General features: G+C 45.4%; 1 protein-coding gene and 2 non-coding genes across 3 annotated transcripts in view; 1 reads left to right on the top strand and 2 right to left on the bottom strand.

Moving 5' to 3' along the window:
- PRKAB2 (protein kinase AMP-activated non-catalytic subunit beta 2) overlaps positions 1–18572 on the bottom strand; it is a 45510-nt gene that overhangs the window by 7663 nt on the left and 19275 nt on the right. Inside the window, exon 8 of the mRNA XM_045544832.1 lies at positions 7736–7801. Coding sequence (XP_045400788.1) covers positions 7772–7801 — 30 coding nt within the window. The 3' untranslated portion in view covers positions 7736–7771. The remainder of the gene's footprint in view (positions 1–7735; positions 7802–18572) is intronic.
- Positions 4705–4776, top strand: TRNAQ-CUG. The gene has a single exon. It is a non-coding gene; the product is annotated as a tRNA-Gln (tRNA).
- On the bottom strand, positions 10093–10164 carry TRNAQ-CUG. The gene has a single exon. It is a non-coding gene; the product is annotated as a tRNA-Gln (tRNA).

The following is an 18572-nucleotide window of genomic DNA, read 5'->3' on the forward strand; positions in this document are numbered from 1 at the left end:
AGAAAAGGAAAGGGTGAACACCCCTCACAGCCTGGTCGCCGGCTGATCCAACTGCAGAGCACTGGAAAGAGCCTGAGCCGTGGAGTCAGGCAGAGGTGGGCCAATGTTCCCACCGCTGCCAGGCAAGTTGAGTCACCTGTTGAGCCTGGGTGTCCTCAGCCACTCAGCTTCAGTGTTAGACACCACTGCCTACTTGAGAGTGTCCCTTGAGGATTGAATGGGTTATAGTGTATATGGAGCTTTCTGGCAGGGGCATGGCATACAACAGATGCAAAATAAGTGTGCATTTCATTTCTGTGTTGTGAATCACTGTGATCCTGGGAAAAGCTTCTGCTTCCTTGAACCTCAGAAAGAAATGGAAAACAGGAAGGAGGATAGTCCCAGCATGAAAAGGCAACTGCTGACCAAAATAGGATGGAGGACAAAATTTTTAATGGTTAATTTTGTTACAAAATATTTAGATTTATTGGAGGACATCACATCGTTGCTTGCTCTTACTACAAGACAATTTGATGGGTAGACTCCTAATAATCCACATAAAACTCCCTCAATAGAAGTACACAAAATAGAGAGAATTATGAGAAATGAAGATTGGATTTTTTTTCTCTATACACCCTACAAAGCTGCTACTTCAAAGGGCTCTTGCTCAACAGGAGGGATGGTCTGGAGATTATGGGGATGGGAACTGCTCTGCCCTGCTCATAAGTCAGACCAGCACACTGGTTGTTGATGGTTTACATGAGAATGTAACACAGAGACTAGACACAGGATTGAAACTACAAACCCATATGGCAAATATCACTTGTGCTGCACAGAGGATGCAAGCTATGGCCACGTGTAGTGGATGGGACACTAGACTGCTTCAGCTGGAAGGAAGCCACCTCAGAGGATATAGAGCCACCTCAGAGGATATACAGGAATCATGAAAACAGACCTCCAAAATAACTGGACAAAACTGCCAGCACATGTGGATGGCCAGAGAAGAGTGGAGGGCGTGGCTCAGGAAATGCAGTTAGAACCATAATTTCATGAGAAAGAGCTGTCTTAGAGAAGAAGATCTGTTACACAGATTTCTCCAGGTGAGACTTTGCAATTATCCCTGACCTTTCCTCCCTCTGCTCTGTCCTGATACCAACATCATGCTCTTGGGAGAAGGGGCCGGGTGAGAGGGGAGCAACCAGGGACAAGAGAAGAGCAGAGCTCCACACATGTGATGCCTGTGCTTCAATCTGGATCCAAGAGCCACATTCAAAACCATGTGAGTCTTCAGCGCCTGTCTGCAGGGATAGCATGTCTCAGCCCGTCCTGCACAAGTTGCAGGAAACAAATTGCACAGAGGCTGCCTGGGAGACCAGTGGAGCTTCATGACCTTCACAATGGAGGACTCATAGGCCACCTGCAGAGCAGGGCAGGCTGCCACGCCTCAGATGAGTGCAAGGTGCTCCTGTAGGGATGGTGGGTGTCAGACTGCTCATGGTGAACTGAATGAAGGAGCCCAGTAACCTTCATCCAGTGAGTCATGGGGAGCTTCGTGCTCTTCCACCTCCAGCAGCTCCCTGCTGAGCCTGGTGGGTGGAGAAGACTGAAGATCAACACCAATTTATCTGTAAACCTAGAACTGTTCTAAAAAATAATGTACACTATCTGGGTGATGGGCACACTTACAACTTTGACTCAGGCAGTACAAAAGCAATCCATGTAACCCAAGCATTTGTACTCTGTAATATTCTGAAATTCTTTAAAAAGTCTATTTTTTTTAAAGCTAGGATGTGACAGCTCCAAATCAAATTTTTGGTGCCATCCTGTTATTACGTGGTTAATGCTGCGTGTGGAGGTGCACCAACCTGGAGTCTGAGCTGTGATTTCCATTCCTGTGCCTTCGACTTCTGGCCTTGGGAGTCCCCCTAATGGAGACAGCCTCAGAGCGCCAGACAGTGCAGGGAGACCAGAGGCATCTGCTAAGAACAGGGAGACACCCCAGAGGGCAGGACTCAGTGCATACTCGGAACCACTGACCCTCAGCGGCTGCCCCAGCAGTGCCCACAGGTCCCAGGAGAAGGGAGGCTGGGAGGGGCTGACAGCTGCAGGGTGCTCTCCCTGCCTGAAAGACAGAAGTAGCTCCTGAGACTTTTGTGAATTTTGAGAGAGAATCAGAACAAGAAAAATGAATGGAGGTGAAGAATACCCCTGGGTGGGCTTAACCTACCAGTCTTTTCCATTAACAGCTACATGCTAGCCAGTTATGCCACAGAGATGAAATATTGTAAAATAGCATACTATCACCATGGGGTGAGAATGTGCCCCCAACTCTTCCATCAATCTCCGAAAACACATTCAAAATCTGCTGGGACCAGAAATATTGAGTCTTGCCTCTGGGCAAGTTTGGGCATCAACACAGAGAAGCTGGGGCACTGGGCACCAGAACACCAGGCCAGGAGCTCCCCGCATGCCTCAGCAGCCTCAGGGGCTGCCCAGCTGCAGGTGATGGCCGTGGCCCCTCGGGCTGAAGTCATCCACTTGCCCTTCTTTGTCATGTTTCACTCCTTGCACTCACTGCCAGTCCCTCGGGACGTGGCAGGTGGGCACATGGGAAGGACACGAACTGGCTGTGCCCCTACCTCTCTGCCCTCTCCCCATGCCTCCAGAGGAGAACTCTATGAGACAGGGACCTGAGATTTGCTCATGGTGATATCTCTAGCCCACGGCAGGGCCTAGTACCTAATAGATGCTCAAAATGCTCAGTGAAAGAAGGCATTTGACAACAGGATCCTGGGGGAACCAAGAATTCCACTGTGGCCTATACATTTTTAAGGATCACAGAATGGGAGGATGTGAAAGGCTTTCAAAAGTGGCATTCTTTTTCAATCATTATACTAGCAGTTGAACCATGTTTCTTCATCCTGGAAACTGGATGTCTAGAGGTGTCTAAAGGCACCATCTGAAACCATACAGAGCTCCCCAACTGGGATGTTGCAGCGGCCTTAGTCTGGAATAGGGTGGGCATGGAGGGGGTGATCCACAAAAGTTGGAGGGGAGAAATCAGGTGGAAGTGGGGCAGCAGGGTGAGAAGAGGCAGAAAAGGGGGGAGGGGACAGACTGGAAAGTGGGAAGGTTGGTGGGAGAGAGGGGTAGGGCAGAGGGAGAGGGAGGGGGAGATAGAGAGGTATGTGCACAGCTAGCTACTAACGGAAAGTCCAGAAGAGAACACTGTCATCTACATAACTCAAATGACTTACACCTGACCACAGACCACAGCTCTGCAGGTTGTGGGTGGCACACCCTGGTCAAGGTGTGATGTTTAGGAACCATGACATCTTCACTTCGAATCCGAATCGTAACAGACAGACGACTTTCTGTCTGGTTGAAGCAGGAAATGCCATGTAATTTTTACCTTTTGGATCTGGCAGCAATCTACTTTCTGCCCACCTTGTGGGAGACAGCTCTTGGTGAACCAAAGGACAACAGTTCAGTGTCCAGAGGTGCGGAGACTTCTCCAATGCCCTTGAAAGGAGGAGTTGGCAGCACCCCTAGGGTGGAGGCCAAAAGCATGAAGCACTGAGGCTCCAGACACCATCAAAAGGACAGGAAGGGTGAGTGCCTCGATCACTGGGAAACTTTGCCTACATCTTAGAGAATGGGGCATGTGAGTAGGTTTTCATTGCACATGTTCTAGCCAGGTGTCCCGGGGACCCGCAGCATTCTAGATAATGCAGATCCCTATACTCTGACCCTGGGGGCGGGACACATGGAGGCACCATGATCCTTCCACTTGGAACTCAATTTGCAAAGAAAAGGGCTCCTACTGGTTTCAACTTCCTTGGACTTGGCAGTTGGAGTTAGCTGTTCCAACAGGAACTGGAGTGTGCCTATTTTGGGGTACCCCAGGTATGGAGTTGCCTTGGATTGGTCAGTTCTGCCCACCCTGGAGGAGTGGCTGTTGGTGTCACCTCACCTGGCCACTCCAGAAGAAACCCCCAAAGGGTCCTGAGCACAGAGAAACGTATTCCTCATCCTCCCCTCAGACTGCAGTAGCCCATTCCTGTATTGGTCTGGACTGTGCGGGGGTGGGGGGGTGGGGGTGGTGGCGGGGGGTGCGGTGGGAGAAGGAAGAGGAGTGCTAGCCAAGGAGGAGAGGGGGAGGACACAAAGCGTGGAGAGTTGGAGGGAGCTGGGGGAAATGGGTGAGGAGGAAGACAGCAAGGAAGACAGGGGGCAGGAGAAAGAGGGGGGATCAGGAAAAGAATGGGAGGAGGAGGAAAAAAAGGGGGAGGAGAAGGAAGAGGAGCTGCTAGCAGAAATCCCAGGATATTCCAAATCCTGTACTGAAGGTCATCAGTGCATGGACAAAGGGAAGAGGACAATTGCATAGAAAAAGAAAGGAACACCTTTTGGAAGGAGGCAGAAATTTTACATCAGGCCAGGAAACTCTAGGAACTCAGGAAGGGCAGGTGGATTTGGTGGAAGCCCAAAAACCTCTTCCCTGTCCCTAATCCCAATAGGGATTTAATCTCATTCTTCCGGATACAGAGCTACAGAGACAGGCAGAGAGAACGGGAGTCAGGGGCGACTTCTCCTGTAGCAGGTCGGTGGTGTTTGGGTCCTTCCTGTCTGACAAGAAGAGATACTGGGAAGGGAAATGTCCAAACGACGGCGCCTGAGAAAGGACTTGTCCGACTGCAGTGAGTCAGGACATCCTTCCTCAGCGGTTCCATGGTGTAATGGTGAGCACTCTGGACTCTGAATCCAGTAATCCGAGTTCAAGTCTCGGTGGAACCTTTCCGTTTGGAGCACACATTTTACTCTGGGGCCACAAGTGATTCTGGAAAGCAAACTTGCGTCCCAAACACAGAATGAAAGAGTGAAGGGAATGTGGTTTCTGCTTCCTCGTCTCCTCCACGTCCCGGTTCGGGGAGACGAAGCTTTGGGTCCCGGAAGGAAGCTCCTCAGGCCACCGGCTGCCCCAGGTCCCCGCGTCCCTCCTGTGTCTCGCGACGCGTATCCCGCGTTCTCCTGCCCGCTCCTCGGGAGTCGGGGTCCCAGAAACCCGGTTCTTACGGTGGCGGGTCCACACAGGAATTGGCACCACTTGGAGTCGGGGAGCCCGAGGCTGGGCGTCCCCGTCCTTGGCGAGCCCGCCTGGCCCCGTGCAGTCGCAGGCCCCGGCCCTGCCGCCAAGGGGTCCAGCGACCCAGCCGGTCCCCACGCTGTGCTCAGTGGGACCCTCGGGCCTGGGAGTGGGGGGAGAAGAGTCCCCCGCACTCACAGGGCTGCTGCCCCGAATCCGAGGCCCCCGAGGTTTCTTTCCCTGGCCCGGCTGGGTCGTTTCCGTGTCTCTCCGGACAGCGGATGATCCGCACGGGAAACTGTGCTCCCGAGTCCCTAATCCCGGACGGCGGGTCCCGCCCTTACCTGCGCGGGCCGCGTCTCTGCGGCGGATCCTCCCCGGCCCGCGGCCCCGGCCCTGCGCGTCTCCGGGGACGGCGACCAGACGCTGCTCTCGTCCCACACTGTGACCCCTGTCCCCGGGGAATCGCCTCGGTCAGTCCTCACACAGCCAGTGTCTGGAATCCGGCCGGGCCCCCAGCGTCCGTGGGGACCGGGGCTTCCTCCCCGTGGCCGGCCCCTCCGGGCCCAGGCGAGAGGAGCCGGGCGTCCGACGGGCCAGGGCAGCGCGGGCTCCCTCTTCCCGCCCGGACCCCGCTCCCGGGAGAAGACGCCTTAGGACGGGACCAGATGGAGACGCCTCCGTTCTCGTCTAATCAACGGCAAAAGTTGGTCAAGGTTCCCGAAGGACCTTAACAAAATGGTCGCCGCCAGATCCCTCTTGTTTTGAAACTTTAAGCGGATACAAAGACTAAAACGTGAGTGTGTTTTGAGGGCTGACTCTGGAGGGTCTGCAGAGAAGGGGGTGAGGGACCCTGGAAGACAGTGAGGAATGGAGAGAGGGCAAAGAACAGAGAGGAGGGGGACAGGAGGATGGAGGGACGAGAAAGGGTGAGGACAGCCAGGAGCCAGGCGGTCACCCTGACAGCTCAGCTACTGCCTCCTGGGACCTGGCTCCTCACTGTGGGACGCTCCAGCAGGAGGGTTGAGTCCCCTTTTTGTGTCCTGGGGACTGGGCTGTACTGGAAGGCCCAAGCCCCAGACCGTCTTGTGTGGCATTTGTCCTTACAAAGTTTCTCTTCACTGTTTGGGGGATGGGCTGGGGGTAAATAGGTTCACAGGTGACTGGGAGCCAAGTCAAGAACTTGCTGAATCCCTTGGGGTTAACTGGCTTCCTTCCGCCATCTCTCCCCTTGCAGGACGACTGCAAGGCCAGGGCACCTAAGGCCACGAACATCCCCAGAGACTAGTCTGGGATGGAGATGCCCTGGATAAGAACTGTGCACTTCCAGGGCAAGGAGTCTGGGGTCTGGCCAGGAGACTGAGCAAGGGGATGGTCAGATTAACCAGCAGGCTTCTGCGCAGCAATGCACACACTCCTCTTCAACCCACTCCCCTTCCCAAATCGGGTCTCCTCCCTCCTCTCCCCAAGGGCCCTTTCCCCGGACTGTTCCTTTCCTGGAATTGCAAGTTTATAGCACACACATTTCAGTCCCCTTATCTAGCCAACCATCTTCAGCTGCCAATGACCAGGGTAGCTTCACTCCCTATCAAGACCTGAGCTCAGGACTCTGCCTCAAGGACAAGATGCCCCCTTCCTTTCTTTTCCTACCAGAACTGCCCTAGTTCAGGCCCCATCTCTGCCTGGTGACCAGGACAGTCCCCTCACCAGCATCCCCCCCACACACACGTTGGGAAGGGCAGATTCTCATTAGCTCCCAGCCCCTCTGAGCCCTCAACAGGTGTGTGTGGCTCCAGCCCATAGAGGTGTATCCGCAGTGGACATCTCTCAAAACTCTTTTTCCCTCACCCTAAGTCTGTCTTATACTGCATATTCCCGGCACAGAACTGACATGGTTTTCTTCTTGTCTTCATTTTGCCTACATTTTGCCCCAGTATTTGCTTGCCTCATTTTGCCCCAGCACCTGCTTCTTTCTCTCTTGGAACTATCCCTCCCTCTTTGGACAATGTCTTCCTGGATCCGTTCTTGAAGATGCCCTGCTCAAGGAGAGGGGATCTGACCTGAGCTGAGCCCATCAGATTCATTACTTACCTGGAACAGGAAAACAGAGGGGGAGGAGTGACCAAAGATTAAATAAATCCCTGAAGTTTATCTACTAGAGAGAGTGTCCCTGAAGATACTGGTCTTTTGTCCCTGCTATACATATCCAATGTGACTGAACTCTGAATAAAATTTACATAGTTATAATAATATAGTAATTGAACCCATCAAACTATGAGAAATATATATTGGAGGGCAGGGTAGTAAGAGGCATGTTTGAGTGTGGTGCTAATGATGAGCCAGTATTTGAAAGAGAGAGAATGCCTAAACTCTAAAATCAAAAAGTAATAATTATTTAGAGGTAGGAAGATAAATAAATAATTGGTTATGATGAAGTTTGTGGGAGTACATCAGGGGACGGCTGGTGGCAATGGCATTGATAAGACCTAATGTGTATTGAACAATTACCATGTGACAGGTACTGGGCTCCATGCTTTACCTGCACATCTCATTTAAACACTGGACAACCTAACTACTCCTTTTTAGCCTGTTTTACATGTAGAAATATGGAGGCACAGAAAATTAAAATAATTTGTTTAACTTTTAACTGTGGCAGATTAGGTTTCTTACCTGGAGCCTGTGATTTGGGTTCTGTTGTTCTCCATTTTAGGGATTTCCACTATTCCAAATATGAAGCTGAAAAAAACAAACAAACAAACAAAAAAAAAACCCCAACCTCAAGAAAGTGCTATTCCATGTCATTCTTTTTTTTTTTTTTTTTTTGAGACACAGTCTCGCTCTGTTGCCTGGGCTAGAGTGAGTGCCGTGGCATCAGCCTAGCTCACAGCAACCTCAAATTCCTGGGCTTAAGTAATCCTTCTGCCTCAGCCTCCTGAGTAGCTGGGACTACAGTCATGCGCCACCATGGCCGGCTAATTTTTTCTATATATATTTTTAGTTGTCCTGATAATTTCTTTCTATTTTTAGTAGAGACAAGGTCTCGCTCTTGCTCAGGCTGGTCTCAAAATCCTGACCTCGAGTGATCCACCCGCCTCGGCCTCCCAGAGTGCTAGGATTACAGGCGTGAGCCACCGCTCCCCGCCCCATGTCATTCTTGATACTGGTAACATGTGTCTTCTTTTATCCATAATCAGCATGGTTAGGGGCTTATAAATTTTATTGACCTCAGAAAATAAGCTTTTTAATGTATTATAGAAATCAGAGGAAGAGTTGGAGGTGGGAAGATGTGAAAAGGAGAGTTAGAAGGTCAGAAGAGTCACCAAGAAGGTAATTATGAAAGCAAATGTGGCCAGTTGCTGAAATGTGGCCACAAAAAGCTGATAAAATTATATGGGAAGCTGCTACTTTTGTGGGTCTGAAGCCAAACATCTGGTGATGGGCCTAGTGCCCCTGTGGGTCGACAGTGCCAGCAGTCAGGAGGAAGAGCTGGACACAGAATGGAGGAGGGCCAGGAAAAGCTGGAACTCACCAGCGTCTCTCCTGTCCACCACCACATCTAACCACAACAATCCTAAGAGAGTACGGTATTCCAAAGATCACACAAATTTCTCTTTTGTCTAATTTCTCTTTGGGCTAACTCTAACTCAGAATGGTACAGTGATGGAGATTCTGGGGGACTTAGTTTTAACGAAGCCAACTTGATACGGCACAAACCACAGCATCAACAAAATAGACTTAAAGACAAGAAATATTACCAGAACTAAAGAGGGATATTTCATAATAATAAAGGGGTCAAGCCTTCAACAAAACATAACATTTCTAAATGTGTATGCACCTGATACAAGAGCTTCAAAATATATGAAGCAAAAATGGACAGAACTTAAGGAAATCCACAGTCATAATTAGAGTTTTAAACACTCATCCTTCTGTACTCTCTCCCCCTCTCCTTTCTCCCTCAGCTGCCGTCCACAGGCACTCACCCACCTCTCTTTTCAGACCCTCCAAAGTGTGCCCCCCAAAAGCAGTTGTATTTGTCAGTCTTTTGTAACTCCGGAAAGTTCCAAAATTGAAAAATTAAAGAAAAACGCTCCTAAGCACCTGACGGAGCACATTTTAACTAGGTAGGAAGATCTTTCAAATCCTCATCTAAATTTTTCTATGAATAGAAGAGAACAGAAACAAAGTTTTCAAGATCTTCTCCAATGGTGTCTTCTTGGAGCAGATCCGGGTGGGACGAAGGAGGAGCCCCGCGGTCCGGACCTCGCCGCTCGGAGCCGCTCAGCTCGCCCACCCTGAGACGCTGCAATCCCCGCCGCATCTCTCTTTTTTGACAGCGTTTAGGGCTTAAAGGAGAGTCCCCAGCCTGAGACGCCAAGACTAGGACAACTGCGGCCCCTGCTGGCAGCCACGGAGACTCAATCGCTCAAGATTCTGCCGGCTGCAGGAAAGAATACGGTGATAAAATGAAATGCACCCAACCTGCTTAAACCCACGGCCCGGAAATTTAGTCTCGCCACCCCACGATTGAGCAAGGAAACGCAATTTCATATTTAAGTTATTTTCTAGCCGTGCAGAAATAGGACAATCGGTCCAATTACCGGATTCCTGGGGTGAAAAATCCCTTGGTGTCTAGGATTCGGGGCGGCAGCCCTGTGAGTGGAGGAAACCCTCCCCCCGCCCCAGGCCGGAGAGTCCAGCCGAGCAGGGGGTGGGGACCGCTGTGTCGCTGGGCCCCTTGGCGGCGGGGCCGGGGCCTCGGGTTGCACCGGGCCAGGCGAGCTCGCAGAGGACGGGGACGCCCAGGCTCGGTCCCCCCAACTCGATGTGGTGTCAATTCCCGTGTGGACCCGCCACCGTAAGAACCCGGTTTCTGGGACGCCGACTCCCGAAGAGGGGGCAGGAGAGCGCGGGGAGACGCGGGGACCTGGGGCAGCCCTTTGGCCTCCGGAGCTTCCTTCCCCGGACCGAAATCTTCCGAGGAAGGGGAAATCATATTCCATTTAAGGAGCAAGAGAAAAAGAAAAGCCAGGTTCCACCGAGATTTGAACTCGGATCGCTGGATTCAGAGTCCAGAGTGCTCACCATTACACCATGGAACCGCGAGAACTGGGGCGTTCTGACTCACTGAAAGTGTATAAATCCCTTCTTGGCTCCATCGTTCCGGAGATTTCCTTTCCCAGCACCTCTTCTTGTCAGACAGGATGCAAACACCCCTAAACTGCAAGGGGGGAGGAGTCGCCCTTGACTCCGGTTCTCTCTGCCTGCCTCTGTAGGTCTGCATCTCGGAGAATGAGGTTAATTCCCTATGGGGATTAGGGACAGGGAAGAGCCTTTGGGGCCTCCACCAAATCCACCTGCCTTTCCTGGGTTGCTACAGTTTCCTGGCCTGATGCAAAATTCCAACTACAACCGGAGTTTAGATTTACTGGGATTTCCCCTTCTCCTGCTCCTCCCTTTTCTCTGCTCCTCCTGTTCCTCCCCCTGCTTCTCCCTGCCCCTCGCTCTCTGCGCAGCACGAGCTGTCAGAACATTGGGAAGGGCTGCCGCCATGTGAAAAGGTGAGGGAACGTTGTTCACCAACCCGAGGAGCACAGCTGCTTCTCTGGTCAGGGCCCTTTGCGGGGCTTTGTTGGAGAGACAGATCGAGATGGCCCCAGCGGAGTGGCTGAGCGCCGCAGCCAGTCACCGCGACCTGGGCAGCGCGGGGCTTAGGCCGGCACAGGACGATCCTGCAGTTGGGACGACCCAAAAATAAAGAATCTCGGATTCCACGCGGCTCACTGCTGTCCTGGCAAGTCCGGGAAAATTGAACCATCTAGCAAGGTTCTTTACGGCGCTGATTGAGAAAAGGCGACGATTGCCCGCATAGCGCCCTCGTGGCTACTTCGGTACGACGCACGGTGCCTGGGGCAGCTGATGGATGCTGAGGAAAGAAGGCTGGGCGATACTCACGACCTTGACATTCAGAGTCCAACAAGGAACTGAGTAAGATAGATACAGGAGGAAAAAGGCATGCTCCTCTCTCCTAGGTACAAGTAGGAATTGAGAAAGCAACTATCTTGCGGTTTAGGATTCAGAATGTGGATAGTCTCTTCAGTATGGGTCTGGGGATCATTGCTAGGCAAAAGAAAGACTGATGAGTCACAGAACCTCCAACCTTCCCCAGCTAGCCCTCTGGCCTGTAAGCTTCAGGTGGCCCAGAGACGACTCCACCCAAGCTTTCCCACCCCAGCCTGTGCAAACCCAACATCAGAGCACAGACTCTCAAAACTCTTGAGGAGAGAATGGGGTGTTAGGCTGTGTGGGAATGGGGAGTGGAGAGAAGATTTTGGCCCCTTAGGCTGAGTTATACTAGTCAGATTCAGTGGAGAATTACAAATGAGCCAGAGCTGTGGTTTATATAAGGTTAGCAGTGGTTGCCTCTAGGGAAGTTAGTGTGGAAGAGAGGAATTTAATTTTTTTCTATGTATTCCTTTATCTTGTGAGTAACTTAACAAAGAGATGAGATCTATGTGCTCCTTGTATTTAAAAAAATAGGAATAAAATAAGACAAAAAATGAAAGATGATTCAGATGCCAGTGAGGCAGCAATTTGATCAGGGATGGGAAAGGACATGTCTTTGGGGAGAGAACTCGGAGGGAGTCAAGAGTCTGAGAAGATCCCAGGGAGTAAAGCTGGAGCTTGACACAGCCACCTGGAGCAGAGTAAGATCCCTGGCCGCGGGGCGGAGCAACTCCTCCTGCAGGTGAGTTCCTCTGAAATCTATCCCCACCCTCTTCTAAATGGCTCTCAAAACTACTTTCCTCTTGCTGAGGCTTGTGAAATGAAGGATTGATCACATGGGATAATGATTTCGTAATAATTGAAACCCATTTCCCAGATTTAAGAATGCCCTGGTCATACATACACACAATGGAGTACTTTGCAGCCATAAGTATGAGGAATATCCCTATGAACAGATGCAGAGTTATTTCCAGGATATTTTTTTAATGTGAAAAAAAGCAAGATACAAAGGAGTGTGTTAAGAAGGAAGGAGACATAGATATTCTGGTTTTACAGGAAAGATAGGCTGGAAAATAATGAAAATATTTTTATCTAGGAGTGCATGGGAATGGATTCTAAGATATAGAAATGGAAGAGACTTTTCTAAGTAGATATCAATATACTTTTTATTTTTTAAACCATGTAAATGTCTTATATATTCCAAAAAAGAATGAAAAGTCTAACTTTAAAACTGAAGACAGAGCAAATGAACTTAACTATATATTAATATCAAATGATATTATAACCACATAGAATATAATTCAAGTAAATTTTGAAGACAGTGCTTGTCTGTACACTCACAGTGGGGTATATCCTGAGGATATCTTAGTAGGTATTGATTGTAGTGGATTTTGTATAATAATTACCAAAATAAAATTAATAATAATTAATAATTACCAAAATAAAATAACCTTACTTAGTAAGTTTATTGATTGTAGTGGATTTGGTATAATAATTCTGAAGCTGTTTTGTATATATTATAGGATGGAACAAAATAGTAAATACATTGATTTGTTAGGAATCAAGGTTATCAACTTGGGAGAAGGAAGACAAAAATATGAAATGGAAAAAGTTAAGGAAGAACCTGATGGTGTTGGATTGGAATTGGAGATATCTATATTAACTCATGATACCCACTGATAGAGTCTTGAAGCAATGGTACCCCAGAAGCAATGAGCATATCTAGTGCCCACAGCTTGGTTTCTGAATACCATTTTCCACTAAAAGAAAATAGGATTTCTTGTAAAAATGCCTGATTTTAGGGTTGATGAAGTAAAAGTACAAGATGAGCCTGGAACATCTTGTTGTGCCCAAAGACTAATAAGAACATGTCAAAAGGTCACAGAAACCAACGTGAGGAGGTCCCCCTAGTCAAACAGACCATTGGAGCATCAAAAAAAAAATAATGTAATGTATTATAACCTATAAAATAAGAAAGAAATTCATATCATAGGCATGTTAGATACACATGATATAATCCATGTGGTATCCTCAAAGAAAAGATGGGAGAAGGAACAGTGTACCTTATAGAAGAATAGCAGTTAGTAAGTATGGGAGGAAAAATAAGATTATTTCTGTTACAGAATCCAGGATTACCAAACCCAAGGTCACTAAGATTTTCTCCTATGTTTCCTTCTAAAAATTTTTATAGTTTTAGCACAATTAGGTCTATGAAAAATCTCAGGTAAATTTTTACATATGTCATGAGGAGAGAACTGGGTTTTGTTTGCTTCTGTTTTTCCCATATGGCTGTCCAGTTGCTCCAGTGCCATTTGTTGAGTAGATTATCTTTTTTCACTGAATTACCCTGGAACCTTTGTTAAAAATCAACTGACTATAGATGTATGACTATTTCTGAACTCTCTACTTTGTTTCATTGATCTATTTGTCTACCTTTAGACTGATACCACATGGTCTTGATTGCTATAGTTTTATAGTAAGTTTTTAAATTCTGTAGTGTCATTCCTCTAACTTTGTTCTTCTTTTTCAAAGTTGATTCAGCTATTTTTGGTTCTTTGAATTTTTATATAAGTTTTAGAGTCAGTTTGTCAATTTTTCCAAAAATCTGTAGTACTATTTTTTTTATTGTGATTGCACTAAACCTATAGATGCCCACTTTAAATAGAAAGACACATATAGATTAAAAGTGTTAGGATGGAAAAAGATATATTATGCTAACACTAATCCAAAAAAAGCTAAAGTGGCTAAATTAATATCTGACAAAGTAGATTTCAGACCAGGTTTAAAGAGTCATTTGAACCTGATAATGGGGTCAATTTATTAAGAGCCTGTAACATCCTAAATGTTTTGACACTGAATAACAAAGCTTCATAATATACAAAGCAGAACTGATACAACTTTAAGATTTAGACAAACCTGCAATCATAGAGATTTCAGCCACTCTCTCAATAACTGGAAGAACAAGTAGACAGATTATTAGTAGGGAAACAGAAGACTTGAACAAAACTATCAACCAATATTTCTAATTGACATTTATAGAATACTCCAGGCAGAAGAGTAGAACACATATTCTTTTCAAGTGGACATGGAACATTTATCAAATTAGACCATATTTTGGGCCGTAAAACAAGTCTCAATAAATCTAAAAGGGTTCAAGTCATACAAAATATGCTTTATGACCACAATGGAATTAAATTAAAAATCCATTATAGAAGATACATCAAAAATCCTCAAATATTTGGAAACTAAATATAACACTTCTAAATAACCCATGGATCAAAGAAGAAATCAGAAGGAAAATTTGAAAATATTTTGAACTAAATGAAAATGAAAATGTATCAAAATTTGTGGAATGCAGTGATATTTTCACCAGATATATGATTCTTGGTCGATAGTTCCTTTCTTTTAGCACTTGAAAATTGTCGTGCCACTTCCTTCTGTCCTTCATAGTTTCTGATGAGAAATCCATTGTCATTCAAATTATATTTTCCATTAGGTAAAGTGCCATCTCTCACTGCCTTCAAGATTTTTTTTCTTTAGTTTTCAGAAGTTTGACTATAATGTGTCTAGGCATTTCTTTGTATTTATCCTATTTGGGATTTACTCACCTTCTTGAATCTGTAGGTTTCTGTGTCTTGCCAAATTTGGTAATTTTCAGCCATTATTTCTTTGAGAACTTTTTAAGCCCCTCCCTCTTCTCTTCTTCCATGACTCTAATGACAGGAATATTAGATCTTTTGCTATAAGATCTCAGATCAGTTCTCTGAAGCTCTGTTCATTTCCTTTTAGTCGTTTTTTCTCTGTTGTTCATATTGGGTAATTTTAATGGTTCTATCTTCCAGTTCGCTGATTCTTTCTTCTGTTTCCTCCATTCTGTTTTTGAGCCAATCCATTGAGATTTTATTTTGCTTATTGCATTTTCAATTCTAAAATTACCTTCTGGTTCTTATTTATATCTTTTATTTATTTGCTAAGATTTTCTATTTCTTCGATAAGACTTATTTTTTTCATTTGTTTTGAGCATGTTAGTAATTGTTCACTGAGGCATGTTTATAACTGTTTTAAAATCCTTATCAGATAATTCTAACATCTATGTCAATTTATTGTTGTCGTGTGTTAGTTGTCTTTTCTCATTGAAGTTGAGCTCTTTCTGGTCTTGGTATGACAAGTGATTTTTTTTTATTGAAACCTGGAAATTCAGGGCATATGAGACTCTGAGACTAATGAGATCTTATTTAAACATATTTTAACTAGTTTCCTCCAAAACACTCTTCCTCTGACACTTCTCAGCCAGGGAAGTGAGGGTGTTGCTTCACGACTGCCAGGAGGTGGTGGGGTAGAAGCCCAGGTTCCCCCCTTGGTCTCACTGACATCCAGTGGAGGTGATGCTTCTTGTTACTGCTAGGCAACAGTGAGAGTTCTGACTGTGCACTAGTCTCCACTGATACCACCCCTCCCCCAGGGTGGGAAGGGTAGTCCTAGATGACCTCTATGTCTTGCTAGGCTGCGGCTTTCCTGGACCATGAGCTAAAGACATCAGGGAACTCACCACTGTGTCATTTTTTTAGATTCTGAGGTCAGCTTGCCTTTTTTACTCCATCTTTCAAAATTTCCCTATGTTTATTGTATATATAATGTCCAGGGTTTTAGTTATACTTAGTGAGAAGAATAGGGAAAAGTATGTTTAGTCCATCTTTCCAGAGGAATTATAGAAGTCACTCATTCAGTTTTTTAATGCAAGAGGCCCTTATTTCATCTTAATTTTATGAAACATATTTTCACTGTGTAAATAATTCTAGGTTGCAGCTTTTTTTTCTTTCAGTATTTAAAAGATGTTGCTGCACAGTGTTCCAGCTTACAGTTGTTCTGATGACAAATCTGCTATCATTATTTTGTTTGTTTCTTTGTACATACTGGTCATTTTTCTTCTGGTTGCTTTTACAATTTTCTTTTTATAATAGGTTTTGAGAGATTTGATTATGTTTTGCCTTAGTTTAGGGTCCCCCCCCCCCCATTTCTTGTGCTTGGGCCAATTGAGCTACTTAGATCTGTGGCTTTATAGGTTCCATCCAATCTGGGGAAATTTTGGCCACTATTTCTTCAAATATTTGTTCTCTCTCCCTCTACTGCCTCTTTTAGGTACTCTAATTGTCTGAGTCCATTTGTGCTGTATAACCAAACACCACAAACTAGGTAATTTATAAATAATAATAGGGATTTATTTCTTACAGTTCCAGAGACTGGTAAGCCCAAGATCAAAGCACTGGTGTGTGGTAAGAACTGCTTTCTGCTTCCAAGATGGAGCCTTCTTTTTGTGTCTTCACATGGAAGAAGGTGGAAGGGCAGAAAGTGTCCAACTCTGCGTGATGCCTCTTTTATAAATTCCTTAATGTCATTCACAAGGGAGGAGCCCTCATGACATAATCTCTTCTTAAGAGGCCCCACTTCTTAATCCCACCACAATGGGGATTAAGTTTCAACATGAATTTTGGAGGGGACACACATTCAAACCATAATACCAATTATTATACCACTTGAAGTTTTTCTGCAATTCACTGATACGCTATTCATTTTTAAAAGTCTTTTTTCACCATTTTATTTTATGAAGTTTCTATTCTTATTGTCTTCAAGTTTAATCTTTCTTTTGCAATGTCTAATCTAATGTTTATCCAATCCAGTGTATTTCTCCTGTCACAATTTGTAGTTTTAATCTCTAAAGTTCAATTCAGGATATAGATAGATAGATATCTATATATCTATAGAGACATAGATACTTTTATATAGGTATATCTATAGATACATATTACACGTCTACTTAGCATGTTCAATCTTTCCTCCAGCTTTTTGAACATACAGATTAAAATTACAATAATTGTTTCAATGTACACTGTCTTCCATTTCTATCCTCTGTGTCAGTTCTGAGTCAACTCAATTGATTTTTTTTTCTCATTATGTTTTCATTTTCCTATTTCTTTGAATGCCTCATTTTTTTTAATGGATGTTAGATATGGTGAATTTTGTTACTTGGTGCTGAGTATTTTTGCTTCTTATAAATATTCTTGAGCTTTGTTCTAGGATATACTTAAGTCACTTGGAAAAAATTTGATCCTATGGTTCTTGCATTTAAGATCAGATCATAGCAGTGTTGTATTAATTTCCGATTGCTGCTGTGACAAATTACAACAGGCTTAGTGACTTAAAATAATACAACTTTATTATCGTAGATTTCTGTAGTTCACAAGTCCAAAATAGATTTTCCTGGGCTAAAATAAAGCCATCTGTGTTTCTTTTTGGTGGCTCTAGGACAGAATCCATTTCCTTGCCTTTTCTACCTCCTTGATTCATGGTCTTTTTTCATCTTCAAAGCCAGCAACAGCAGGCCAAGCTCTTTTCATGTCCTGTGACTCTGATCTCCCTCTTCCACTTATTATATTGGGCCCAACTAACTAATCCAGGATAATCTCTCCATCTCAAGGGTAGCTGATTAGCAAACTTAATTCCATCTATAATCTTAGTTCCTCTTTGGCACATAACCTAACATGATCATAGATTCTGGGAATTAGTACATAGACATCTTTGGAAGGCCATTATTCTTTCTACCACAGCTTTTCATCTTGAGCTAATTGTTCCCCACTACTGAAGAAAAACCCTTCTGAGTTCTGTACTCCATGTTCTCAACTTAGCCAACAGTTTACCAGGCTGGAGACTCAAGTTTTCCAGTTATAACTAAGAAGCACTCTCAGGGTGGTAAGCTGGGGCAATGAAAGGGCTCACCTCATCGGTTTCCCATGTTTCAGGGATCATTGTCCTTCATGGCTTGGTATTTAATGTCTACTCTGGCTTGAATGTATCCCCCAAAAAACATGTGTTGGAAACTTAATCCCCAATGTAACAGTATTAAGAGGTGGGACTTTTAGAAGTAATTAGGCCATGAGGGCTCTGCGCTTGTAAATGGAGGTTTGTTATCATGGAAGTAGGTTCCTTATAAAAAGACAAGTCTGGCCCCCTTTTCTTTCTCTTCCCCTCTTTTGCCTTTCTGCCTTCCATCATAGGATGATGTGGCACAAATGCCCTTGCCAGATGCTGGCCCTCAATCTTGGACTTCCCAGCCTCCAGAACTGAAAGAAATCTGTTCTTTACAAATTATCCAGTATTGGGTATTCTGTTATAGCAGCACAAAACAGAATAAGACAATGTCTGAAAACCACTGTTTTCATATATTTTTTTCTGTATTGTTAGTTGTTTTAAGTGGGAAGGTAAATCTAGTCCCTGTTACTCTGTCATGGCCAGAAGTAGAAATCTCCTGGTAATTTTTGATTGGATGTCAAACAATATGACTGTTTACCTTGTTGAGTATTGGACATCTTTCTATTCCTAGAGGTATTCTTGAGTTTTGTTCTGGTATGCAGTTACTTGGAAACCATTTGGCCCTTCAAGAATTCTTAGCATAGCCTTTTAGTTATACTACCCCACATCACTCCAATACTTGGCAAATGCTTTGGGA

Source organism: Lemur catta, chromosome 3 (genome assembly GCF_020740605.2).
Source record: "Lemur catta isolate mLemCat1 chromosome 3, mLemCat1.pri, whole genome shotgun sequence".
Taxonomy (NCBI): Eukaryota; Metazoa; Chordata; class Mammalia; order Primates; family Lemuridae; genus Lemur; species Lemur catta.